We start from the raw sequence: 26,806 nt of genomic DNA, 5'->3' as shown, positions 1-26,806 counted from the left end.
CGGCTGTGGGGAGCCGGCAGCAGGATTGGCGCCACAGCCCGTCATGACATGGTACTGCTGTGAGGTGACACCACGACTACCGTGACATGCTGACGTCAGGCAGTGACACAACTACTCCCATGACGTCATGCGATGACGTCATTACTACCATGACATGTCGACGTCACACACTGACAACACGCCGGGGGCGGGGGCCGAACTGCCCCGTCACTGCGGCCCTTCAGCGCCCTCCCTTATATAGCGGCCGGCAAGTCCCGCCCCCAGTTCCGATTGGCTGAGCTCCTCCGGCGGGGGCTGCGATTGGCCGCGGCGGCTGTCAGTCAGGGGCGGCGCCGTGCGGAGCGCCGGGAGGCCATTGTGGCTGGGGCAGCGGGAGGCGGCGGCCGGGGCCGGTCCCGCCGCGTCCGACCCAGGTGAGGGGGCGGCCGCGAGGGGCGTGCTGGGGCGGCGGGGCAGGAGCCGGGGCGGGACGGGCCCTGGGCTGGACGGACTCCCCGTCTTGTCCTGCGGCTGGGCAGAACCGGGGCGCCCCGCGGGNTGCCGCTCCGGCCGGCCCCGCGCTCGCCGGCGCCCAGAGCCCGTCCCGGGAGGGCGCGGGACCGAGCGCTGCGGCCGCGGCCAGCCCGGCTCTCGGGAGCCGAAGCGATTGCTTAGCAGAAGTTTTAGGAGAGATGTGAGAAGACTCTTCTTGCTCGCTTCTTACATGAACAGCGAAATTGCTCGCAGCACACGCATGTTTAAACTTTTTCTCTCTTTACACCAGCTTGCCCTGGCAGAGTTCTGAGATCCTTTCAAGTATTTGCGTCTGTATGTAATAGCTGAATGAGACTGTAACAGGTAGTGGTGGGATCTTCGTTTGGTCAGTAGCAGTGTGGGCTGCTTAAAGAAAAAGGTTTGCTTCCCAAGAGCTTCCAGTTACAAACTACCTCTAAACTGCTGTAATCCTTCGGCCTTACTCAGCTTTGTTACACTTTGGTTCTAAAGGTTGTCAGTAGAGGAGTGAGGTGTAACTCACTGTGATTTTGTAGCTGGACTCTTTCCTTTTGATATGTACTGCTGTAAAGATTGAAAAAAAACCCTTGATACTATCGGGTGATAGTCCTTAAAAGGGCACACCTGAATTAGAAATGCTTTTGCAGAGGTGAATAAGAAAACAGGGGGAGATTTTCTGCACGGGATTCTCATATGTTTTCATGAATACATGTGTGTGTGTTTATATATATAGATCTATCTATTCACTTCTAATATTGTCAGCAGTAGAATTTTAGCTTAAGACTTAAAAAACAAGTCAAGCTTCATGTTCTTGTGTTTCGTTGTCAGTATGACATTTCTGTAACCAAAACAACCCTGGGAATGTGTTCCCAGTCTGTTTCACAAGCTTTTGACTTGAAGATACCCAGAGTACAAATCTGGTTAATAATAAGTTGCCATTTTAATAAATATATTTTAGGGAAGTGGCTGTTCAATGCAGGATATATTCTGTAGGGCAGTTGCTTTCAGCTTCTAAAGATTTCTCACTGGAATTCTGTATAAGGCTACTACTGGCAGGTTTGGTGTGTTTGCTATTTTTCTAGTAGGAGAATAACAGGTAAGTACTAGGAAACTTATTTGACAGATATACTTCTTACTTGTACAACAGGAAATCTATTTTTGTTTGGGGGCTCTTGCCCCCAGAGTGGATTGTCTGAAGTCCTGTGAACAGCTACAATCCCATGGCACCTAATTTTACATCATGTGTATGTCTGAACTAATATATGTCCTGATGCATTCAAGCAACTTGAAGCCCTAGTGAAAGTCAGGACTCATGGAGAGCTGCTTTGCACAGAGAATTGTAAATGTATTGACATACATAAAACTTGTGTGTTCTGATAACCCATTTCTATCTTTGGGGCTTTTCTAAAGAGCTTATGCTGATCTCCAAGTGATTTTTGAAAGGTGGCTTTGTGCAGACAATGATTCTTAAAGGGAAAGGTTTTTCAGCATCAGGATAACTTTGTTGTCCCATATTTCTTTATCCCTTTTACAGAAACCTGTTTCATTGACTCCTGAAGAGGTACAGCATTGTTCTTGTGTAGCTAACAAGTTGATATCCTGTAGCTTGATACCCAGTTTATGCAAAATCTGTACTTTTTTGGTTTTATCTCTAAGTCCTTGCAGAGGGAGGATCTTGACCTTTAGCTGTACCTTTCTTACAATATTGAAGATTCAGTGAAAATACCATAGGTGCTCGGGAGCTGTTCATCAAAACACTTGGTACCTCAGAGTGCATAGCTTTGGAGTAATGAAAAGGGTGGGAAGAAGAGGGGGATGTACTGGGAAAGTCTGGAGCTGCCCTTGGGGCATCCCGTGGTCTCATGCTAGTGCTAGCTGGCTGTGGAGCTGCATCTGACTGCCTCTAATATTATTGTGTAGGAGATACTGTGTTCTTCCTTCTTTTCCCTGTGACAGAGCAGAAGGTTGGTAGCCCACATTTCCCTTTGCTGATCCCTTTTCCTCTGCTTTTTTTCTAAAGCTTCTAAGAGGGAATGTCAGATAAACTGACTGTCTAAATTGCTGCTGGAGGTGACCCAGTTGAATGTCTGCCTCTTAAAATGCTGCATAGCTTTTCAGAAACTAGAAGGTAAAAGGGACTCTAGACTTTTCTTGAGAATCTCTTAACACTGTTACAGTTTGGTTTAAACCCAGTCTTTACTAGAGCTTGGAGGTTTTCCATTTATTTTACTGCAGGTTCCTTGAGTTCATCAGCTGACTTAAAACATGGAAAAGATGCTTCTCCCTCCTACATGCACTGAGGAAGACAGAAATCCAAATTCCAATTCTTAAAGCAACCAAAAGTTATTTGTGTGGCTTTGTGCCCTTCTGGGGTGGGTGTCTGTGTTGCCCTTGAGGCTTTTCTGTTTTGCATTGGCCCACAGATACTCGGTGGGGCCAGTGAAGAGAGACGAGCTGTTCTTTCAGTAACCAGAGCAGACAGCACAGAGCCCAGCTGCTCCGGGGGAAGGGGCTGCTTGCATTTCCTGTTTTCAGGAACAAGTTTCAAGTGATTTCCCTGTGCAAATCACTCTGGGCTCTAATGGTGCTATCTGTCATAGTGAATGTGAAATTATGAAGGAAAAAATTTGTTAGAGAGCTCTTCGGTAATTACTGAGGTAATTTACTTGTAAGGTTTGGAAGAGGGATGGACACCCAGGAAAACTGTTGGTCTGTGCTCTGGTACTGTAGCACTTCAGAGCTAAAGAGGTTGAGTCCATTACTGTGCTCTCTGATGTAGTTACTTAGCTCTTACTCATTCTTGACAGATGAATTTAACTTATTCTCTGTTCTGTCAGGAAAGTCTCTTCTAAACTGTAGCACAAAAGTCTTATTCTGTAGTACTACAAGGCCACTGATAGTGCAGGGTGTGTGGTGTGTATAACATGGGAAGGAGAATGTTTGTTATAGGTCTGGATCAGGGAAGGGTTGCCTGGCAGAGGTGAGAAGGCAGAGCCCTCCTTGAAATTTCTTGCTGAGCAAGGCTGGAGGGAATGTTGGAGAAATTGCAGCAGCCACAGGGATTTCGGGGGTAGTTTTGTTTTAAACTTGTTTGGCTGTTTTAATTAAGTCTTTTATTAAAATCCTGTTTCCTTCTGTCCATGGACTCCATGGATGTATGTTGTCACTTTTATCTTTGTTCTCAGTGTTTAAATAACATACTTTTTGATATTTTTTTTCTGTAATACAGAGAGTAGTACAGTCCTAGCACATAGCAGTAGTTCTAAGTTACGGAGTAGCATTCAAGGAGTAGAGAGTTGTATTTGGGTGGTTTTGTTTTTAGAATTGTTTACTTAGATGCTTTTTGTTTGAGGGATTGGAGTAGGAGCACACACTCCCTTAAAGCTGTAGAAGCTGTAATTGCTGTCTGTTTGCAAGTATACTTCATTAGCAGTGGTAATGCACAAAACTGAAAGAATGTTTGTTTATGAATGAATGTTTAATGGTATGCTGTTGAAAAATTCATATGTATTAAAATATGTATAATATTTCCCATCTCATCTGCCTGAAATTAGTGAGATATTGAACATTTGTTTTCTTTCTTTTTCTTTAAGATCTTGAAAACGTTGCCAGGTCCCTGAGAGAGAAAACTACATGACACTACACCATGACTGACAGTAAATGTGATAGTCAATTTTACAGTGTTCAAGTTGCAGATTCAACATTCACTGTGCTGAAACGTTACCAGCAACTGAAGCCCATAGGATCAGGGGCACAGGGCATTGTTTGGTGAGTAATAAATACTTAATTTAAATATGAAAAGCTATAAATATAAAGCAAAGTTTGCATGTATTTCTGATAGAGGTACCAGAACATAAAACACTGATAATAAATTCTTTTGTTACAGGGTTATGGACTAAATAAATTCTAAACCAATTGCTTGCTATAGTTCATGTGCAATCCTATTTTTTTTTGTTCTGTGTTTAGGGAAAATTAATATTTGGATAACTGCATAAATTAGAATGATCAACAGACCTCTTCCTTTCTCATTAATCACTTTATTTCTGTTTCTAGTTCTCCCATTGCCCTTGTAGTTGTGATATTGCAGTGTAAGGTATGACAATGGTGAGAGATTCTGGGTTTTACTCGTTTCTTCATCATGGCCCCCCTTTCTTCCCCCTCTTTTATTCCCAATCACTCCTGTCCATTTCTAGGAGCCATCAATGCAGTGCCTTGCCATTAACTGGCAGGACGAGGCAAGTCAGTGTCATTGTCACTCCATGGATTAACCAGAAAGGGATGCTGTGTGAGGGGCTGGGCTGGCCGGCTCTCCCTTGGTGTGTCACCCCAGCTTTGTGTCCAGCCTCCACTGGCCCAGGACGTGGGAGTCTTTAGGCTGATCCTGAACCTTAGTCTCTTGTATGGCACCACACCTCTGGGCCAGCTAAAGGTAAACACTTTGAAATGTTTTTTAGACTGCAGCAATCCATTCTGCACAATTTAGTGCTAGCCCTTATTTTGTTGGGCAGAACTTACTTGGTAACAGCAGAAATGTTTATTGATGTGGGTTCTCATTCCATAATCAGGGGAGCAAACAGATGTACTCAGGAACTCTGTGATATTGACTTCATCACAACACATGGTGGGCTGTTTGTGCTCTGAATCCAGCCTGCAGTTTGTCTTCATCTATAAAATCTGCAGAATAAGTGTGATGACTCATGTACTGTGAACAGCTCCTTAACAGCACCTGCCCATGTCTTCTTGGCCTTTTCATAACCATAATAAGTTATATAAATAGGGAAAGAGTGCATTTCTGTGAGAGCAGGCCTTTATTTAAAAAAGTTTTAGCTACCCCTCTTGCCCTACTGATAGGTGACAAACAGTCAAAATGAGAACACCATATTTCATTCTTCTTCAGTGGGTTGAGTGATGAGGGGGTCCTAGATCTTGGTCATTAGGATTTGGGAAAGATTTATTGTAGTACTGACATTTTCCAGGTGTCTGTGCTCTCAGAGCTGTGCTTGGCTGAGATGGCGTGCAGGAATTCAGGGTGCTTGGAAGTGTTTCTTCTTTCACTAGAAGCAGAGCATTTTTAAGCCAAATTACTTTGGATCTCTGTTTCAGAATGAAATGCAGGTAGTGTTAAGGTCATTGTGTTGGGAGGAAGAGGAAATGATTTGATTTATTGACTTGTTTTGAAATTACTTGATTTATGGAACAACAGAGTGAAACATTGCATGAATTTTCATCTTCCTGTGAAATACTTCAAGTTGAACAATGTGCAACATCTTAGTTTCTCCTAAAATCTTTATACAAGGGAAAGATACATTTTACTTTCTAGTTTTTTGTAATGTGAGTGCTATCCTGCTGTGTTTGGCTGAAAAAATTGTCAAGACATCAGGGTAACACACAGATGTGATGGCTTTTTTATCATCCTGTGTTTAATATAAAAAGTAGGAAAAGTTTTTCTGGAGTTTTCTGTCTGGATTTAATTTATTCTATGAGGAATTTTTAATATCACTTGTGTCAATTTAGCTAGGAGAGGTCTAAATTTGTGCTTTTTTTCTCATGATGTTAATGGGAAACTCCATTGGTATTGCTCCATGTAGTTTTAATTTTGATATTAAAATGTAGGAAAATAAGTAGTTTTAAAAATACATACTTAGGAAAAATGGTAAATGACAGCTCGAGGAAGATGAAAAAGTAACTCAGGTTTTATGTGGAGGATATTTCTAGCTCACACTGATCACAGGCCAGGAGAGAAACTGGATATACCTTTTGTATTTTATGTATAAAGTACACATACTTAACTTACTGCACTTCTTTGTTCCTAAGTGTTAATATATCTGAAGTCTGCTAATCTGTTTTGGGCTGAATCAAAATAACTTTTGTCTTTACCTTCCTGACATCTTTTTTTTTCTTTCTTTCTTTCTTGTCCTTGATTTCCTAAATTTTCTAGTAAATCTCCAAAATAAGAGGTTTAGATGGAGTTCTTCATATGTGGTTAAACTGAGGTTGTCATATATCTGATTGTCACATCACACAGGGACACTTCCCCTAAAATTATTCCTCTATTTGCTGCTGCCCTGTGATTTACAGCTAATTCATGCAGACCCTGCTGGTTACTGATTTGATACTAATTCACAGGTACAGTCATCAACCCAGGGAAGTCCTTAAACATTAAAAGCATTAACATATAAAAATTAATTTCTATGGAACATCTTTTGGGTGAATACTGAAATATCAGTGCTTTCATGTTTACGTTTAGGAGGAAAATAATTTCTCCAACTGTCTGGCCAATTGATTTCCTCCCACTCTGTGCTTCCTTTTGCACAGGCATAAAGGGTTTAAATCAGAGACTTACTGTAACATTCAGTAATGACTTGTGCACTTCACAGAAGTAAGCTGAAATAAATGCTAGCAAGTCTTTAGTTAAGTGGCACATTGGTTCAAATTGGGAGGCATGTCCCAAGAAAACACATCTGGGTGAGCCCTGCTTTGTGGTGGTGTTACTTTTTTCCAGGAGGGAAAACAGTGACTTTATGCTGGGAAACTGGATATAATTTGAGTATTGTTCTCACAGGGAAGCTGTACTTTTTGTTAGAGTAGTGTAGTGTGATGGCCCTTTTAGGTCTGGCGTCACATACAACTTCATGAGATAGGAAAGGAGCTCACAAAGAGCTTAAATGTGCTTGGAAAAAATGTGAATGAGAATTCTTTCCTACCCTATGAAAGTAACAAGAAATGGAAATAGGGTAATGTGGAAATCCATATTTTAAACTGAACCTCTTTAAAGACTGGAATTCCTGAGTAGCATGTGCTAGAATTCACATATATTTTTGCCAAATAGTTTGTGTTACTAATGAAGACTATTCCCACTTTATTCTTGTTTTGTTTATATAGATATTTTACCTTTAGATTCTTTCAGCTATTAAAGCAAGTGTAACTTTCACCTCAAACTGCAGAGGGAAGGAACAAACACAAGTGAAAACCAGGGTAAACGTAATGGTTATGGTCACTTTTAAACTCTTGTATTCCTCCCTTCAGTCTGAGTTTTCCTTATTTCTCAATTCAATGCATTTTTTTCCACCCAGAAGCAGATTATGAATGTAATTTTCTGCTAGGCACTAAATTTTTTTTATCATTGTGAACTATCCATGTACAGGAGAATATTGATCCCTGCAGAAGGGATCATGGAGACATGGTTGTGACTCTCCTTTAGCTGAGAGAAATTTCTTCTGCAAATACTAAATTATTGTCAGTCAGCAAAAGTGCCCAAAAAATATTCCAAATATACAGATTAGGCAGCTGCAATGCATCTTGATTTTAAACAAGCCTAAAATATTTTTAGATCTTGCAATTTTGGGTGTGAGTCTTGAGTCAGCAGTTTCAGGTCTAAAGACAAAAAGGAGAGCAGGAAGACCTCTGATGAATGTCAGTGCTTCTGTTTGACTTACTTGTATTTATTAAAGGTTGTGTAGTTTTTAAAGGATGTTTCTTTTCTGAGTAAAAATTAGATGTAGTACCAACAGGCTAGTGGATATACTTTGTCTTAAATCTTGGTTTCTTCCCTTCCTCATTCTGCCTCCCTTTTGCCCCCTCCTCTCCCTCAAACAGACTTCAACTTGTTTGTCTTTGAACACTTCTAGTGCTGCATTTGATACAGTGCTGGGAATCAATGTTGCTGTGAAGAAGCTGAGTCGTCCTTTTCAGAACCAAACCCACGCCAAAAGGGCCTACAGAGAGCTCGTTCTTTTAAAGTGCGTCAATCACAAAAATGTGAGTCGGGCTTTGTGTTGCTCTCCTTACTCTGCCTTATCTAAAAAGCTCAGGATTTGCTCTCTCACTCGTTAGTAACCATAGGAATGGAAATAGTGGCGGGCTGGAAAGATTTGCTGTGGGCAGTGCAGTTCTCCACAATGTATGGCTCAGTTTTTGGGTGAGCTGCTGGGGGTCTGAAGCACCAAAGGGAGGAGGTTTCTGCTGCCATCAGTGTCAGCATTAGAGACCTTGCTCTGTTGCATTTGCCCTTTGTAAGCCACGTGCAGCAAAGCCTGTTTGGCACTGGGGTGGTTTGTGGGTTTAACCGTTGTAACTTCACTGTATTTAAATCTGAGCTTAGGCAAGATTTTTATTAAATACAGTGTTTAACTGCTGAGGTTTTCAAGGGTGCAGCACTGTCTATACAATTAAAATGCTGTGGACAATTCTTGTGAATTTTGAACTTCTTTAAACTCTCTAAAGTGAGCCATGATGTCAACACTTCATTATTCAAATACAAGAATATCAGGTTTATGTGACTGCTGTGTGCTGGTACTAACACGAACTAGAACATTGCTGGTCACTGAAGTTGTACAGTCAAATCTCAAACTTCCTGCAGTCAATTAGCCTTTCAGGGCTGCTTTTTAAGTAAGCTTTTGGTGAGGCCCAGATGTAGCAGAATAAAAGCAAGGTGGTTATTAAAGATGGCAGTAGGGCAGTTTTAGCAGTTCTGGAAATAGTACATCATAATCTAAGTTTAATGGGATGGCGTGGGGCACCTCTGTGCACGTGGTGTTGGACAGCCTTGGTTAAAATTCCTTGCACAGCATGTGATTTAAAATAAGAGATTATTATTTGTGGGGGGAAATGAGATATATTTCAGACACTGGGGAGGGAGCTAGAAGGTGTCATGTAACTTAAAAAAAAAAAAAAAGGGGTGTCCTGTCTTGGTTCCCTTGGCACACACGCTGCAGTTTGGAACTATTTCTGAATTGGCAGTTTTTCAGCATATGTGAATTAAGTGCAGCCAAGTAACATTCAAATTGTGTATATAGTAACAGTGTGCACTTTATTTTGCATGGTAACTTCTGCAGTAGTGGAGTTTTATGTGAAACCATAAAGCAGAAGTTTCTTCTAATGTTTTGCTTTTTATTTTATAGATTATTAGTTTATTAAATGTATTTACACCACAGAAGTCACTAGAAGAATTTCAGGATGTGTAAGTACTAGATTTTTTTTTCATTTTCTCTGACAAATACTGGCCTAAGCCCTAGAGTTGGATTTCCAGTATCCTACAGACTTCATGCTTTGAAAATCAAGAGTAGCTAAAAGCTGAAGTGGGCAGTGAAAAAGGGGTATTTACCTTTTATTCATCAGTCTGCCATACTTTGCTTGCCCATGCATCTGTTTTGTGTGCATGGTCCTTCAGCTCCGTGGATCACCTCAGGATGGCAACGTGGTCTGGATAACATGAGAGCAATTTTTTTTCTGTACCAGTCACATCAGCACAACCATATTTTGGCCTCAATTCAGAACTGAATGTATTCCTTTTTATTCAAGCATTATCACTTGGCCTAGAAAGGATTCATGGCCATTTGACTGGTGGGATAGCCTAGGTTCCAGGGAATGTGCTGTTGTGGTTTGTGAATAGGCTGCTTGGGTAAATGAGGGAGTGTTTGTGTCTGAAGAGGGTAAGTAGATGACAACTGAAAATTGTTTTATTATTCTTAGTTTTCACTGTGGTTATCCTAATTTTTGTATTTTTTAGAGTAAAGTACACTGAAAGAGCTGTTACGTTGCAATATCTGCAAGCTCTACATCAACATCACTCAGTTTTTCATGATACATAAAGATAGAATTATTCTCTGTATTACTGTTTATAAAACTAGTGGAATTTTAATATTTTGTGATAGAATATTGAACACTGAGTTGTTAATAGTAGGACTTTTTGAATAGATAATTTTACTTTGTAACTGATTGTGCATGGGTTTTTATAATTTATTTTTTACACTTAGGTTAGCAAAGGTGATTTTTCTTAAATATCTCATATGCTAAACTTAAACCTGTGAAAAATAAGACTCGAGTTTTCTTAATACTTTCTTTTTTGTGCTTTAGATATTTGGTTATGGAGCTGATGGATGCAAATTTGTGCCAGGTTATTCATATGGAATTGGATCATGAAAGAATGTCTTACCTTCTTTACCAAATGCTATGTGGGATCAAGCATCTCCACTCAGCTGGTATCATCCACAGAGTAGGTAGTAGTAGATCATTAACAATACTCTTTGTGAACACAGTTTTTATGAAACAGGGAGGATGGGAGGGGTTGTATAAATAAGCACATACCCCAGGGCAGGAAAATGCAGTTGTTAGTAAAGTTACTTTTGGGCTTGTCCTGATTGTGGAGCGGGGTGTGTGGGTATTATTCTGTATGTTAATCCTTCCTTAACTGAAGTAATTTCTTGTTAGGATTTGAAACCCAGCAACATAGTAGTAAAATCAGATTGCACACTAAAAATCCTTGATTTTGGACTGGCAAGAACAGCATGTACTAACTTCATGATGACTCCATATGTGGTAACACGGTATTACAGAGCACCAGAGGTTATCCTGGGAATGGGATACAAAGAGAATGGTAAGCTGCTGCAGTAATGCTTTCAATCTCTGTCTCAAGTATGTCTCTCTTGGAACATAACTACTGTGAAAAGAGGAGGGAGGGCTGCTTTCCTCCTGTCAAGTTTGTTGTTAAAGTAGTTTAATCATGGTATTGGAAATGAAAATTATTACAGTATAATTTTTTTGTTGAAAATATGATCATTTTCTGTATGCTTTTCTTCATTTAACATTAACAGCTCCCTCTCTCTGCTACAGTTATATTCTTGTCATATATTCACCATTATCTTTTTGCTGTGTTTTTTATTCTCAGAAAAAGTGTTTGAGATCCTGATGGTGGCTAGTATTAAAAAAGTCCAAACAAAAAAATCAGTATATGAATAATGAACCCTTTAATCCATGTAATTTTATTCTGAAACATCATCTTTTTACAGTGTGTCCCCTTTTGCCTCTCTGATTATTAAAATACATTGCAGTTCCCTACCATAAACCATGTCTAATATTCTCTTAAGTCTGCTTGGTGCTCAAAGAGGTTGGGTGTTACATTATTAAAACCAACACAGCTGTAATATATTGAACATTCAGCCAACAAAATTACTCCCAAGGAATTGTCCTTGCATTATTGGGGGTTTTACCTGCTGATTTTTACTAGCACTGGACTTGTATGCTCTTTATCACAAGGGCTTGTGGATGGTTTTGAGTATCTGTAATTTTGGGTATGTAAAACAAAGGACTTGTGGGACCTTGCTGGGCCCTTGGTAATGATAAAAACACTTTATTTAGTGCAGAAGGCAGCTTGTTGTACAGCAAGTGCTGCAACAAACTTCAGCAAAGATTGCTCTGGTTGGGGCCAAAATAAATTATCTGCAGGACTGTAGGAATACAGTGTGAGCTTTCAAATAAATAATTGTGGTATTTAAAAAAAATCTCTTTAATCTTTTGTCCTTGTTGCACCTAACATATGATAGTGGATATCTGGTCTGTTGGGTGCATTATGGCAGAAATGGTCCTCCATAAAGTCCTGTTCCCAGGAAGAGATTGTATCCTTCTTCATGGTGGTTTCACAAGTGTAAACACTGATTATGTTTTACAGAACACAAAATTCAGGAACACTCACTTGGTGTTGATATGATTGAAAATTCATGTGAGCAGTTTGGTTTTCCACATTGTTGTGTTTTACTGTAGATGCAGATGGTTTTGTTTGTTTTCCTCACATTTGTTCATGATTCTCCATAATTTGATCATTTCATTTTTATTTTCAGTTGATATCTGGTCAGTTGGGTGCATCATGGGAGAATTGGTGAAAGGTTGTGTGATATTCCAAGGCACTGATCGTATCCTTCCCTAGTCATCCTTGAGTCCCATTCCACTTCCAACAGAAACACAATTATTTAGATCTGTATAAAAGCATAAGCAATATTTTAATAATGTTTTACTAGATCCACTGTACTCTTTGAAATTAGTGTCATTAACCAAGTTGTTGAGCTTTCCATTTTATTTGCTTAGTAGCCCATATTTCATTTATAATGGTTGAATCCAATGTGTAATGAGCTCCAGCTTTTGTAGTTTAAAAAACAGATACTGCTGGGTTTGAAAAATAGAAAATCACTTATTTTTTACTCTTGTTCTTTGTAGATAAGTGTTTTAAGCAAAAACCTACAAAGTTACTCCTTAACTATGCATGGATTTTGCTGATTATTTGTTTGAACAGTAGACTAATGTTTTTCATTGCACAATTTTTTTAGTTTTAATCTTTCTTCTTTATTAGGGCTTGCTGGGCAAAGGTGGCCAGCACACTGCATGAGATCTTTTTTTATTATTATTTAACATAAAAAGAAAAACTTTCTGGAGGTTCTTTTTTTTTCTAATTTTATGAAAATTTGATTTTGGACTGACTTCTTCTATAAGACAATTGTTGTTCCATTTCTCCTTCCAATATTTTTTACCAAGATTTCATAGAACCATAATCTCAGAACAATTTGGGTTGGATGGGACCTAAAAAACCATCTCGTTCCAACCCCCCTGCACCTTCCACTATCCCAGGCTGCTTCAAACTCCATCCAGCCTGGACTGTTCCAGGGATGGGGCAGCCCCAGCTTCTCTGGGCACCCTCTCTTCCTAATTGTGCTCCAAGTTTTTGAAACCAATATGATATTTTTTGCTCATCAGCAAGGAGCAACCACCACTAAAACAGCAGGTGCCTGTTCACAGATACTTGTGTATCTTATAGAGGAGGATTTCCAATTTTAATGCTAAATTTCATGACACTGATCTTCAACAGTTGATCATACATTATTTAGTAGTAAATTGATTAAATGTTAAATAAGTATTTTTTTTCTACCTTTCTTCCTTTCTATATTTATTATTTTACTTTTTGAAGCCTTCAGACCAACCTAACACAATTCTTCATGGATGTTATATGTCTTTCACCTGCATGTTGTTAGCATGGGCTATTTTGATTTATTCATGAATAAATGAAGGAAATTTTGTTTGTGCTTGTTGAATATCCAAGCTATCATTTGTGATTCTCTCAAGGCCACTGAAGCTCTACCAGTCTATGTTTCAAGGAGTCTCCTCCCCTGATAGGGAAGTGCTTACAGGGATTTTTGCTTCTTGTAGGAGTTTCAGTTCTCTTTAATGTGAGATACTGACAACTGTTTGTGTTGCTGAGGCTTTTCCTGGGTGATCACTGCATGGGTCAGGTCACCTTCAGCTCCAGGATTATCTTGGCAGGGTGATTTATGGGCAGTGCTGCTGTGCATGGCCATGAAGCATTCTTTTTGTTGATTGTGTTTGGGGTTTCTTTTGTTTGGTTGCATTTTAAAATTTAAATTTTAAAATGTCTTAGTGTTTGGGTATTTAGAGGAGGAGCCAAGTTCAGCATATTCCCAGTGCTTGTCCTTGACTATCTTCAGGAAAACCTGCTCTTAGATTCAGTAATTTGTATTTTCCTGGATGGTGGATGGGAATCTCTGGGATACTTGCAGCAGTGCTCTGGGTGGAATGAGATGCTCTGTGTTGCCAGGGTGATGGATGCACAGACCCTGCTCCTGACTGTGCTGGGGTGGCCTGAGTTACTGCCATGGGAAATGGAGAAAAACCAGGGAATGCAGGCACATAAGGTGACAGTGGAAAAGCCTGGCAGCAGCCATGTGTTTTTGGTGTTCTTTCTGCCCATATGGAGAAGGAAACTGATGGCCTGACCAATGTGAAAAGCACAAGGGGTATTTGTGCTTTCTTGGGAAAAGTCATGCTTTGTTGTGATTGTGGGAAGGACTCTGTTTTCAACTTCTCTTCTTCCAGAGTCCCTCAAGGCAAATAGACTTGGCATGGATTAAATGCCTGATCCCCTCTGACCCTGAAGTCTCTAGAGTGGGGAGAGTGGCTTTGTGTGAAGGCTGCCAGGTCAGTCACAGAGCTTACTCTGCCTGCTTTATACTGAAATCCCACTTGGGTTTCTGATAAGAGGCTTATTTTAGGTCCACCCTATATTGAAAATTTTTTCAACTTTCACCATCTGTAAAGCACTTTGAAACTGAGACTTTTTTTGCCTGTTTTTACCTCTAAAGTGAGATGGGCATTAAGTTTCCTGCCCTTCCCTGCAGTCTTCTGAGGCCTCAATGAAATGGACTCTGATTAGATTATCTGACTAACCAGGCTGCTGTTACTCAAAGGAAAAGCATCTTCTTGAATCTAGATTGGTGGAGCTCTCACACAAATCAGTTTCTCAGCTAGGAACAAAATTTCCTGATGTATGTTATTTTCTCTTTGTCTGTACTTTGTTTTAGCATGACAGTTAATAACAGTTCTAAATTTTGATTTTAATATAGATTTTCCATTGGAATGCATTCAATAAGGAAATAAAATTTTCAATCTTTGTATCAGAAGTCTAAAATTTTAGCATGGAGCAGTGACTGTACATGTATTCATAATTGTATTCTTGACACACTAACTGAAATAGAAGCACCTCAGTGGTTTTAAATCTTAATTCAAAGTACAGCATATTTGTTGTTTAGTTGCATAGTCTGTCTATGAGAATGGGTAGGTTGAAGTGCTAGATAGTGAATTTTGCTATGAATTTTTTTACAAGGTCAGTGGATAGGCTCTGCTGGAATTGCACATTCGTTTTATCGGGAAAAACTGGAAAGTGTAGATCTGAGTTGACTTAAATGTTAGGAATATTAATGCAGTGTCTCCTGAGTGTGATAAATGAGCTTTGTTTGCCCAGCTGGGCTGGTTCAGAGCAGGCTCTGCCACCTCTGTAACAAGTGTCACCATGGCTGGGGAAAATGCCTTCACTTGGGAGGGGGAGAAGAGACAGTCCTGAGGCCCAATTTCAATTTGTGACTTGTAAATACTATTCTTAAAAATTATTTAAATTTTGAATTATAAGAACAGAGTTATCTGTGAGTATGATGGTTGATATACTTAAACAAAAGAACCTGCTATAGAACCTTCTGGAATATGGATTTCCTGTTCAGAACTCTTCTGGACCTTTTCAACCTTGAAGTTGAAAATGAAAAAGAAATCAACCCTACCCAATCACCAACCAAAAAAAGCCCCCAGCCATCCAACCACACCCCTGCAAAATGCTCCAACTCAAAGTTTCATTTCCTTAGGAGACAGGTCCAAAGCTCCTTACTTTGGGTGGGATGCATTTGTGCTTTAGGGGTTTTTGTGTGTTTTTCTCTACCTTCAAAAATCTTCAGTGTTCTTGATGTTACATTGCACTTCAGAAGATTCCACAGCAGCCTTTCTTTTCTGACCTTAGAGTTGTTTTGCTGTGGGTACAACTGCCAAATAAAGCTTCTTTTGGATTCTAGAAAAATATTATAATTAGAAAAAGATACTTAAGCATAATGCATTGTGCAGCACTTCCAGCCTGTCCTTCAGAACACACTGACACAAAAATAAGACTCAGATTTTGTAGCTTTTTGCATGGCAGCTCAGAATACTGCTGATGCTGCAGTCAAGTTCATCTTTGTGTCCTCTGTTCAAGTTCCTGTTAATTTCTCAGATTTTTAAGTGGTATTTTTTTAGAGTGCAGACTACAAATTCTTCAGCTGATTTTCCTAAAGATATGGTGCAGATATTGATCAATGGAATAAAGTTATTGAACAATTAGGAACACCATCAGCAGACTTCATGAAGAAACTGCAGCCTACAGTGAGGAATTATGTAGAAAACAGGCCAAAATATCCTGGTATTAAGTTTGAAGAGCTCTTCCCAGACTGGATATTTCCATCAGAATCTGATCGGGACAAGTTAAAAAGTAAGGCGAGTTTTTCCTCTCTGTTTTTCTATGAAGTTAATTTAAAATGTCTGCAGCACACTTAATTTAAAGCCTAATAAAAATATTTATTGCAGTAGGTATCAACATTAAAAGCTGCATGCTTTCTATTTTACATTTATGACAAGTCCTGAGATCTTAGTAGTAGTTACTAAGTGCTCTTTCTCTGTCCCAGGATTCTGTTTAATTATCTTAATTTTAATCCATTGAATAACATCTATAATTTAATGTTCTCTAAAAATAATACTTTTTATTACTGATCATCTTGTTCTAAGTGCATACAGCTCATGTGGGTTATATTTTATCTTTAGATAATTACTGGGAAAAAAAAAATAACAAAAGCAACAATCCACCTCACTATATTCTATAGAACAGAAATGAAATTTTGCAGTGCATGTCCTGTGTTTCCTATGTCAGACATTAAACTCTATAGCTCTTTTACATTTGTGTTCTTTTCACCTTTACTTTCTAGCCAGCCAAGCTAGAGATTTATTGTCAAAAATGCTTGTAGTAGATCCAGACAAGAGAATTTCTGTAGATGAAGCCTTACGTCATCCTTATATTACTGTCTGGTATGATCCAGCTGAAGCAGAAGCTGTAAGTTTGCAATTAAAATAAATTTTCTAAGATTCCAATTCAATAGCTTTAAAAATACTTCTAATTTTAGTCAAGAGCATGCTTTGAATTCATTGGCTAGCAGGAGCCACACAGGAAGCCTTCAGATGAGCATTAGGGGCAGAATCACCTGAAGGACAGCTGCTGGTGGGGAGCTGATATAATTCTGAAAGTGGTTCTTAATATTTCATTTTACTTACAGAAAGAGGTGCCTGTTTTGTGGCAGTCCTGCCCTTTTTGAAGCAGGGCCTTGCTCTAAGGCCCTGTAAAGCCTTGCAATTAATTTAATTTTGGTTGATGCTTTTAAACAGCCTTTCAGTTTGAGGCAGGACTTAAAAGCAGACTCTGGATTTGTAAAATTAATATGTCTTTGAAGTATAGGGAATAAACTGCCAACAATGAAGGTAAAAAATGCTAAAAAAGTTGTCATTTTTAGATTTTTTTTTTAGTTAAGATTGGGTGTGTTAACCTGATGTAGTTAGCACTGTAGACTTCTCTTTTCTTTTCTTTGTAGCCTCCACCTCAAATCTATGATGCACAGTTGGAAGAAAGAGAGCATGCAATTGAAGAATGGAAAGGTAAGGAGTGAGCATGACAAATTACATTTATTGTAGTATCTTGTGCTATTAGTGAGTGGCTGCAGTGTGTGCTGGATTGTGTAACAGACTATTCCAAATAATTCCCACTATTCCAGATAAGCAGTGCTGCCTATGGCAACAGGAAAGGAAATCAGGGATGTTGTGTGTGGAGTGAATACTACCTAGGTGTGTGTGAATGCTCATATATTCATGGAACATTCTGAAGTCTCTTCAACAAAATGCTGCAGTTTTCTTTTTTTTCCTTCCCTTTTTGTTCTTAGAGTGCTTGTAATCTATAGAGCTTTTTTCTTGATAGAGAGTCCTCTGAAAAAGAAACATGGCTCTTTTCAGTGTGCATTGTTTAAGCCATATCTCTTGACAATATTTACTAGTTCATTTGTTTTAGAAGTCTAAATAGCAGGAGAGTCCTTTGGTATAGTTTTTTTTCTCCAATCTCATTGCTTATTTATTGACCAAATAGATTAAACTGTTGACTTAAACAAAAGAATAAACACACTGTAGTATTAAGATAAATTTCACCTTACAGTTGAGTCAAAACCATTAAATGGTGAGGCAGTTAAAATTTTAACATCTGCCATCACAAGACCAAGGGTAATAGACATCTTTTATGACTGTTTTGAAAGCTGCTTGCTTTTGTAAAACAGCATTATAAATTTCAGATATTGATTCTGGCTGATCTATACTTATGTTATCCTTAGGGCATGCCTGCACAGGTAGGTGGGCTTCAAATCATCTTTGATTACTGCAAGGTGGAAAAGTAAAATGGATCCATAAATGTAACTGAATGCATTTGTAAACATTGTTACTCAGAATTGAAGAGTCCTTAATCTATTCAGATATTGTTATCTAAGTTACATTAAGTCTGTGGGTACACACACAAGCTTGTGTGATTTAAGTTAATTGTGATTACTGCTCTGGATTTTTCTGGGTTTGTTCAGGTGACTGTATCCTAAGTTGTCCTTGACTAGTAAATGAGGGTTTTCACACAATATTTTAACTGTTTAACCATCTTCAAAATATCCAGACTTTCGTCAATACACCCATGGAGATGGTTCTTGAAGAATAAAAATTTGTGTAAAATTTTGTTATCAAAGTAAAATTTCCAGGGAGTTTTACATAAAATCAGGTTTTGAATCCAAATCCAATTTTTAATTTTTTTTTAAGTTAATATTAGTGCATTGTAAGTATACATAAGATTTTGGGGTGAGATATTTGTTATTTTTCAGTGGACAGCTATGCTATTTATATATGTTGATTTTGGTACAGTCCTAATGTTTTTCTGTGATGCTTGAGAGAATCTGTGTAATTCTCTTATCATTGCTGTAGGCAAGGTGGCAGATAAATACCTCTACAGTTCTACTTCCAGACTGACCCTTAACCATTTCCTTGTACCTTGATACAAATGTGAATTGTTTACAAATCCTCTGTGATCTTACAGTGCTTTTCTGTCTCTTTTTTCTTTTGTCCCACCGTTCTCTTGTAAGAATTAATATACAAAGAAGTTATGGATTGGGAAGAAAGGAGCAAGAATGGTGTGGTAAAAGATCAGCCCTCAGGTTAGTCATTGTTTCAGTAGTTCTGTAACTGTCACACATAGCCCTGTGAATGAAGAAATCTGCTCAATAATCCAGGTAGGCAAAGCTTTTGTTGTTTGGGATCTGCCTTTGGAGATCCATGTGCTCTGCTTTTCAGTTGTTCTGAACTTGTAGAAAAACTTCACTGGTATTGCATGTCCCACACCCTGAGCTGCCTTGTCCCTAAAGGGCTCAGTCATCAAATGACATTATCAGCACCAGTTAGCTCACCTGGAGCTCAGGGAACTGCTGAGTGCTGCTCTCAGGCTCAGCATGAGCCCCTTTCCTCAGGGCTAAACAGCTTTAGGGCTCCCTCAGGATACTTAACAGTGCTAAGTGTTTGTGCCCATGGTAGAATCCTTGTGTTTGCTGCTGTTCTCACAGCTCAGTAATCAGAATATTGTACTGTCTTTTATTAGATTTGTTTTTGTTAGAAAATGGTTAGATTTCTTGGCACTCAAGTCTTTATTCACACTATGCATTGTTAGTCTTTTCTTCCTTTCCTCCATAGAGAGGGAGAAAAATAAAAATCTCTTAAAAGGTCACCTTGGCTTTTGACTACTAGGGCCCTTACTGCTTCTTTTCTCCTTTTTTATTAATTCCTTGATTTTCTAAGGATTTCTGTGGGGAAAGTGCTGCTCACAGCCCAGAAGCGTGGTTATTTTTGACTGTAATATTGTCTTGCCTCAGATTTTATTATGTTTGGTTTTCTTAGCACAGATGCAGCAGTGAATAGCAACACCAGTCCTTCCCAGTCATCATCTATCAATGACATTTCATCCATGTCAACAGAGCAAACATTGGCCTCAGACACAGACAGCAGCCTGGATGCCTTGACAGGACCCCTGGAAGGATGTCGATGATCAGCCGTGATTGCAGACTTGACTTTGGAAAAGAACTTTAGTTTCCATTGGGCCTGAATTGCTTGTAAGTTAATGGAACCAAGTAGAAAAACTCCATGTTCTGCATGTTCTGCTAAAGTAATGCCTGTTGTTTTTTTTACTCAGTTGTTATGAAATTGCCTGCTTAATGTTGTAGAATGGAAGCAAATCAATGTCTAAAGAAAAAAAAATTAAATTTAGACACTATTACAGGCTTTTCTTTGTTTCAGCCTATTTCAGGTGAGCAGTTATAATAGACTTTTAGCCAATAACTCCTCTTAAGTGGCTTCATCAATCTCCAGTCCCAGCTGGCAGGCTTCTGTGACACAGTGGTTGTTTACATTCAGTACAGTATTGCTCATCAGTGGGTTTTTGAATGTACAGTCCCTATGGAGTTTGTTTTACTGTGTGACTGTGGCAGTTTGCTTTATTTAACGACCTGAGTGTTGTGTGTAAGTGTGAGCTCACATGTGGAATGCTCTCAGTACTGTGTTTAAAGGGCAGTTTTTCTTCCACATAGCACTTTTTTTTTTCCTTTTAATCAAACCTTATCTTCACTTTTCAGTAATTCTCTCTTCTTGTAGAAGAGATAAACGTGAAGTTTAAAGCATAAAGCCATTATTTTGTATTTCACCTGAGTGTCTTTTTCAGACTTTTAAATGTGGATGGAAGATACAGTGGCTTAAATTAATTGTGAGGAAGGATGAGTGACTTTTCTGTGAAGCAGTGCCTGTTTAGAAGAGGAGAGTGTGCTAAAATGTTCTGTATTTTCTAGCTCGTGATACTCATCTTCTGACAAAGATAAACAGAAAAAGAAGTTTTATCTGTGATGCTCTTAATTAACTGCAAGCTCTGATAAAAGGAGAGATGACTTGGAGATACTTGCAGCCCTCAAAAAGCTGCATAAATATTTTCCATTTTTTTAATGGGTCCATTCTATCTAGTGAGTAATTAAATAAAAGTACAGTAGTTCTGAGTCACTTGTAAATTAAGCATTTAGGTAACAGAGCTTAGACCTATTCTCACCTTAGGAAAGTCTATTTGTATTGAGGTGAAAGACATGTTTAATACAGATTTTCTAAATGCAGTGTCAGACAAGAAGAGGAGGTTATTTGCTGTTTCCATACAGATTTATCAATACAGTTTTCAGAATCAGATAATACAAAATTGCCTGTTACATTGCACAATCTGTTGAATTAGAAAATACATTTGCAGTAGGGTAGGGCTTAAATTGCTTTATAACACACACTTGTGACTTTGTGCACGTCCACTTCGGAGTGCACAGGTGTGAAATTTGCTAAAATATCTCATGTGTGCATGTGTGTGACTGAGCTATAGAACTGTAAGAGTAGTAGACATGTACTAGATGAGGGAAAACACCACTTTCTTAAAGGTGGTCTATATTTAGCTGTTGATCAGATACTCTTGCCTTGAATATATAAATAGAACCTGTAAAATACACTGGCCCAGAGAGCCACTGCATTACTGACATACTTCTCATGTAAAACACAATTGTCCATTGTTCCAGACCTTATGACTCGAAAAGCAGCACTTTCTCCTTATGCAAACCTTGCTTTTATATTAAAATTTCACCCCTTTTTAATAGCTTAATTTGATGTAGTAGAAATATCAAGATTTTAGTGTCCCAGAAGATTTAAAAAAAAGTGACAAGGTAGTTAACATTAACTTCAGAATTGTATTCTGGCATATCTGATTTTTAAATTTCTCTTAAATTGAATTATGAGATATTTGGGGCTTGTGTTTTCTCTTATGGTTGGGTTTTCAACCTATGGATAACTTACATTTATCTTTGGATACTGACGATATATGTGAAATATTTTTAGTGCATTCTTGTCACTGGAAAAACCATTTAAAAATACCTATTTACCATATAGCAGAACAGTACACTTCGCTGTTCTTTTGCTTTTTTTAGTCCATGTTATTTGTGTAAATTAAAATAGCTGAAGACACCTATTAACAATGAACAATTAGTGATTCATCTGCTGAATTTCATTTTTCAAGACATAAATTTTTCAGCTGAAGTTGCACTGTGCTATGCTCATTTTGTACAGTTTGTACTTTAGAAGACTTAAAGATTTATTGCTTCTTCCCCATGTGATTTGAATACTTGCAGAGCTGATTTTTTCCTGTTGAACTTGGGCTGCTCAGCACAACTGAGGGTTGGACCAGATGACTTCCAGGTCTATTCCAACCTGAATTATTCTGTGATTCAAATTGTCTTTAAATGTTTTTAACAATACTGTCCTGTCTTCATGACTTGAACTGGTATCTGTTCTTTTCCTAGTACATACTGTTAGCTTGAACATATACTCTTGGAACAAGAAAAGAAACCCCAACCTTGAGATTCAATGAGTTTATTTGTAAATCATGTAGGAAAAGCTGTCTTACACCTAAATTTTTTTATGTCTTCTTGCTATGGCATACATTGAAGCTTAATTACAGAATGCCTTCAGAGCATGCATGAAATGTCTGTGAATATTGTGGGTTTTGACTCCAGTTTAATTCAAAGCCGTGGATCTCCAGAGGACACAGATGCAGACAGTACCCACCAAACCCAGGCAGGTGCATGCTGCAGTTCCCAGGGTCTCCTGTGGGCCCTCAGTGCACTGCATGCAGCTTCTCCCATGTCACTGCTCCTGAGCAGGGGAAATGCAGTGCCAGCTTTGTGACATGGTTGGCAATGCCACGAGAACCTCCTTGCAGATGGAAAACAAAATCCAATGTAACTTGACTGGGGTTTAACAATTAGGAGAGTTTGGTGTGCAATATAATCACTTTTATTCCTAATACTAAAATCACGTATGTAAAGTGATGCAATTGACCGTGTTTTTGCACTTTGGCATTTATAAATATTTATATGTATTTAAAAATTAAGAATATGTGTGTGTATACATATATATTAAGAAAACAGCTCAGTTTTGTAAACATGAACGTTACTTTCCTTTGAGAGACTTTGTATAGTGTTAACACTACTGCAGCATACATAGACAATTTATGAACTAATCCTAAAATAAATGGTGGTCAACATAGGTACAATCTGTAATCTTAACTGCTCACCTGAAAAAGAAAGGGATCTTTGGCTGTCAATAGATGCTTTACCAGAAACTTGTTAAACATCTGAACACTGAGTAGCTGAATGGCATTGCAGAAATGGAGTATGTTTTAAACAGTTCATTTCATCTGTGCTCATATAATTTTTCCTCAAAAAAGCCTTTAGAAAGAGAAGCTTGGCATTTTGCAATCTGGGTAAGCAGCCTGTAAGAGAACTTTGAGGAAATACTGTGATATGACAAGTCTAGGTCTTTATGGAAAAAGACAGGAAACTAATGTCAAAATTAAGGCTTTGTCTGCATGAATCATACAAACTAAACTAGTCTTAGGACTGGAAACTACAGTTTGCAAACAGCCTTTGAAGTTTTGTAATGTTGCCAGCAAGGGCTTGCATTTTCTTGTCAAAATAACGAAAAACTCAACCTTGACTAGAAATTAACTAGTTGGTTGGAGAGTTTCAAAAGCTGTTAGGAACCAGAGGGCTCTTGAAAGAGGTTTTATCTTTTTTTACATCCTAACAGCATATGTGTTTATTCCAAATTAATGAGAAGAAAAAAAATTATTCCATATGTTTAATTTTTCTTTCTTAAAGGAAGGACCTTAAATCCTAAATCACTTTCCTTAAAGTTATAATTTTATGAATGAAGTAGGATTTAGCTATTCCAAACACAGCTGATGTATGGAGTCTCCAAGGATGGGGTGGGTGAGCCTTGTGTTGTCACAAGGGCCACCCTCCAGCTGGGAGGTGACAGCTCCAGGTGCAGACTGACCTTTGTGGTCCTTGGGGAGCGTGGGTTCAGCCTTGCAGCAGCACAGAGTGTTTGGGTAAGTGCTGAACTGCATCTGTCTGCATGTTCTACACGTGTCATGTGCATTCTAGCAGGGCTTGATGCTCAACCTCGTGAGACCAGATTCTGGGAAGCAGATTCTTTCCTGGGATGTGTGTTGTGTCATTCCTGCTCAAAACTGGTTTTGATCCAGGGACACCTGCATCCAGATGCCGAATTTGGATTTGAGTTCTATAATCTAGTGATTTCTTTGCTTTTCCAGAGTGTCTTGAGTTATTTTTTTAACGTGTTGAAATATGACAAAAAAGTGTATTCTGGTTCATTATTTTACGTATTTTAGATTGTCTTTTACATGAGTGATGTTCTAAAAGCTTCTTACACAAGTTGTCAAATCAGTTTTGGTTTTTGCCCACTCTGCATGCTAAAATAATGTCTGGGGCTAAAATACTGTTTTAAGTAAACCATCTTTTCTCATGACAGCTTTGGAGGAAATTGGAGAGAGAACTTTTTTTTTGTTTGTGTTTTATAAAATGATTATTTTTGCAGCTAAAATTTCTGTTGTTGGATTTCAATCCCACAGTGTTGCTTTGTGGATATAAATTTCCTGGGTCCTCTATTTCAAATGTGTAGAACAAGTCCAATGTAAAATTAAACTAATAAAATGCACTCTTCTGCAATTTGTTATTGAAAACATGGCAAATCATTCTGGTCCAAGAATTCAAGACAAAATAGAGAAAATACATTTAAGTATTTAAGTTTATTCAGTGATGATGCTGCTTATTTTTTTAAAAGGTGCTTGCAGTTTTGCACAAAAGAAATCAACTTTATTAATTGCTGGGTTTGAAGCACTTTAGGAATCTCCTAAATACAACCATATATGGTGTGAAAAGGAATGACATAACATGCTTCAAGTGTTCAAATTTTTGTTGTAGCCTTTGCTATTCTGACAGATTTGATCAGCATGTTTCTTTAAAACTGTTTTCAGAGATGAGAAATCAGAAACCTTTAGGGGGCTGAAATTAAACACATGGTAAGAGGTCATTTGAGAAATACCTTCTGAGTGGGTGACTTGATTGGCAATGTGACTGCCTGGCCATGTATGAAATAAAGACACAGCAATGTCTGTTCCTGTAGCAAGGGCAGCTCCCTGTGAGCACTGGGATTCTTTTTTCAAACAAAAAACCTTTTCTTAACTCTTGGCTATGCATCATGAAGTTGGATGTGCTGTGGTGAGGCCAGGCCAGCTTTGTGGGACTCCCCTGCAGCAGATCTCAGTGTCCCTGCCCTGCAGGGCTCCGAACACCAAAGCCCTGCTGTGTTTGGGTGTGCTTGAGCAAGTGCTGTGCTTCCCTCCCTGCTGGGCAGTAGCTCAGCACTCCACAGCCCTCTTGGGATAGCAGGAGCAGGGGAGGAAGGAGTCAGCTGCAGAGAGCATTTGGCTGCCTGAAGCAGAGACTGTGATTGTTGCTGATCACAGAACTCCTTATACCCCTGAGCATGTGCTGTTGTCTTGTCTTTTAATGGGGAAAACCTTTTTTTGAAAACCCAAGTGTGTCACATTTTCTATGAATTCAGATGCTTAAATTGGTGCTAATTTTTTAAAAAGAAAATGTAACAGATGGTTAGCACTGTATTTGTCTGTTTTTGATACCTATATTTTCTTAACTGGTAGCAAGCCAAACTTTATAAAATGACTAATGTGCATTTTCAGCTTCATCAGATTCCCAGATTTTCCTAAAGTAAAATGTTTAAACTTCCATGATAGCTACTGCTTCTTTGGAGCCATTGCTTTCAGGTGTTTTATACACTAATCAAGTGAACACAATTAGAACAGACAGCAATACCTAACTATCCCTTTCTTTAAATCACAATGTGGTTCCCCAGGTGGTTTTAGCAGTTTAAGATGCCTAATGAAGAGCAAATTAGAGATACCTGTGTGCAGTTAACTCAGTACATTGAAGCCTTACCTGATTGTTAAGATAATTTATAAAGATTATACAAATCTTCATCTATTTTAAAGAGGGAATATCAAGCAGAAATAATTAACTGTTTTCATACAAATTAAATGTAAATTCCAGAAAATATATTATTTAATGTATTACAGAACACGGGCTATTAAAGAGTGTAATAGGCTCATTAAGTGGTTAGTTATAAAATCCAGTTTTATCCAATGACTCAAACCCCCTCCAAAATGTAGTTTTTTGAGAATTTCTTTTGAATGCCTTCAAGTTTAACTCCCCTCAGAATCAGTTGTTGGTTTGGTGTCCTCTTTCCCACCTTCTGTTTACCAAATGTCACCAAAAGTAGCATCAAGCCCTATCATTGTTACAGTGTTCTGGTTTTATGGCCTTAACTTTAGTTCTAGTCTGATATATAATTTCAGAAGAAAGATGTGCTTTGAAGTCTAACTATAGATACGTGTGGCCTCTCTGCCTATGGAATTAGGCTTTGATTGTCATATCTCATTCTCAGTGCTTGTGCAATAGGAACATATTCCTCTCAATGCAGTGGCTATTTTGTCTGATGCTGGACTTTGGTTTCAGAATGACTAGAAAGTTTTTTTGGGTTTGTTTGTTTTGGTTTTTTTTACGAACAGCAGTCATGCTTCATTGGTTTTTTGGACTGATACTCTTTAGGAAACTAGAATTTCATAAGGAAAACTGTCAATAACTAGTTCTGTAGTTCTAGTTAAAGCCTTGTTCTGAAGCTTTTTGGTTGTTTGTTTTTTTTCTTTCCAAAAACGTTATTGTAAAACAGTACTAAAGCCACTGTAAAATTACAAATAAATATGTATACATAAGATTTGAGCTGTCTGTCTTATTTACTACACTTTTTCTTACTTGGTTCTTCCTGTGTTGAGTAGAATGTTTTATGTATCCAATGATGTATGTTTGATGTATGAAGTTTCAGTTACCACTTTAGCTTCCAGTTAATGGAAACATGGGTGTTGGCATGAAAAATGAATGACAAAACTTAAAGAAATTGATTGGAGCATCTTTTTCCTGAACAACTGGATCATTTGGACACGTGAACAGCACTTAGTTTTACTACCAACTGTTTTGAAACTAATTTGGGGGGTTTTGCTGTTGTTGTTGTTTAAATGGCAGAAGCTTGAAATAGTTCCACTATGCTTCTTTTGAGG

At 38.4% G+C, this 26,806-nt stretch overlaps 1 protein-coding gene across 3 annotated transcripts; it reads left to right on the top strand.

Moving 5' to 3' along the window:
- The first annotated feature begins 319 nt into the window (after positions 1–319).
- MAPK9 (mitogen-activated protein kinase 9) lies at positions 320–26,466 on the top strand. Of its 3 annotated transcripts, none has more exons than XM_039701194.1 (12): positions 320–413; positions 4,086–4,260; positions 8,121–8,250; positions 9,393–9,451; positions 10,348–10,486; positions 10,702–10,867; positions 12,108–12,179; positions 15,935–16,117; positions 16,608–16,732; positions 17,265–17,328; positions 18,834–18,905; positions 19,644–26,466. In XM_039701194.1, the coding sequence occupies exons 2-12, from the start codon at positions 4,139–4,141 to the stop codon at positions 19,784–19,786; spliced, it is 1,275 nt and encodes a 424-aa protein (XP_039557128.1). In that variant the 5' UTR covers positions 320–413; positions 4,086–4,138; the 3' UTR covers positions 19,787–26,466. The 3 variants fall into 3 exon arrangements, with proteins under 3 accessions (XP_039557128.1, XP_039557130.1, XP_039557129.1); XM_039701196.1 differs by having other exon boundaries at positions 19,639–26,466; XM_039701195.1 differs by lacking the exon at positions 12,108–12,179 and adding an exon at positions 11,814–11,885.
- Positions 26,467–26,806: the final 340 nt, after the last annotated feature.

Source organism: Passer montanus, unplaced genomic scaffold (assembly GCF_014805655.1).
Source record: "Passer montanus isolate IOZ18808 unplaced genomic scaffold, ASM1480565v1 scaffold15, whole genome shotgun sequence".
NCBI classification, from domain to species: Eukaryota; Metazoa; Chordata; class Aves; order Passeriformes; family Passeridae; genus Passer; species Passer montanus.
This window is presented reverse-complemented; position numbering and strand designations above follow the sequence as displayed.

Coding starts and splice junctions, on each gene's coding strand:
- MAPK9 (XM_039701194.1), top strand. CDS start 4,139: ATGACTGACAGTAAATGTGATAGTCAATTTTACAGTGTTCAAGTTGCA. Junction 10,487..10,701: donor CAGCTGGTATCATCCACAGA/GTAGGTAGTAGT, acceptor ATTTCTTGTTAG/GATTTGAAACCCAGCAACAT. Junction 12,180..15,934: donor GATATTCCAAGGCACTGATC/GTATCCTTCCCT, acceptor GATATGGTGCAG/ATATTGATCAATGGAATAAA.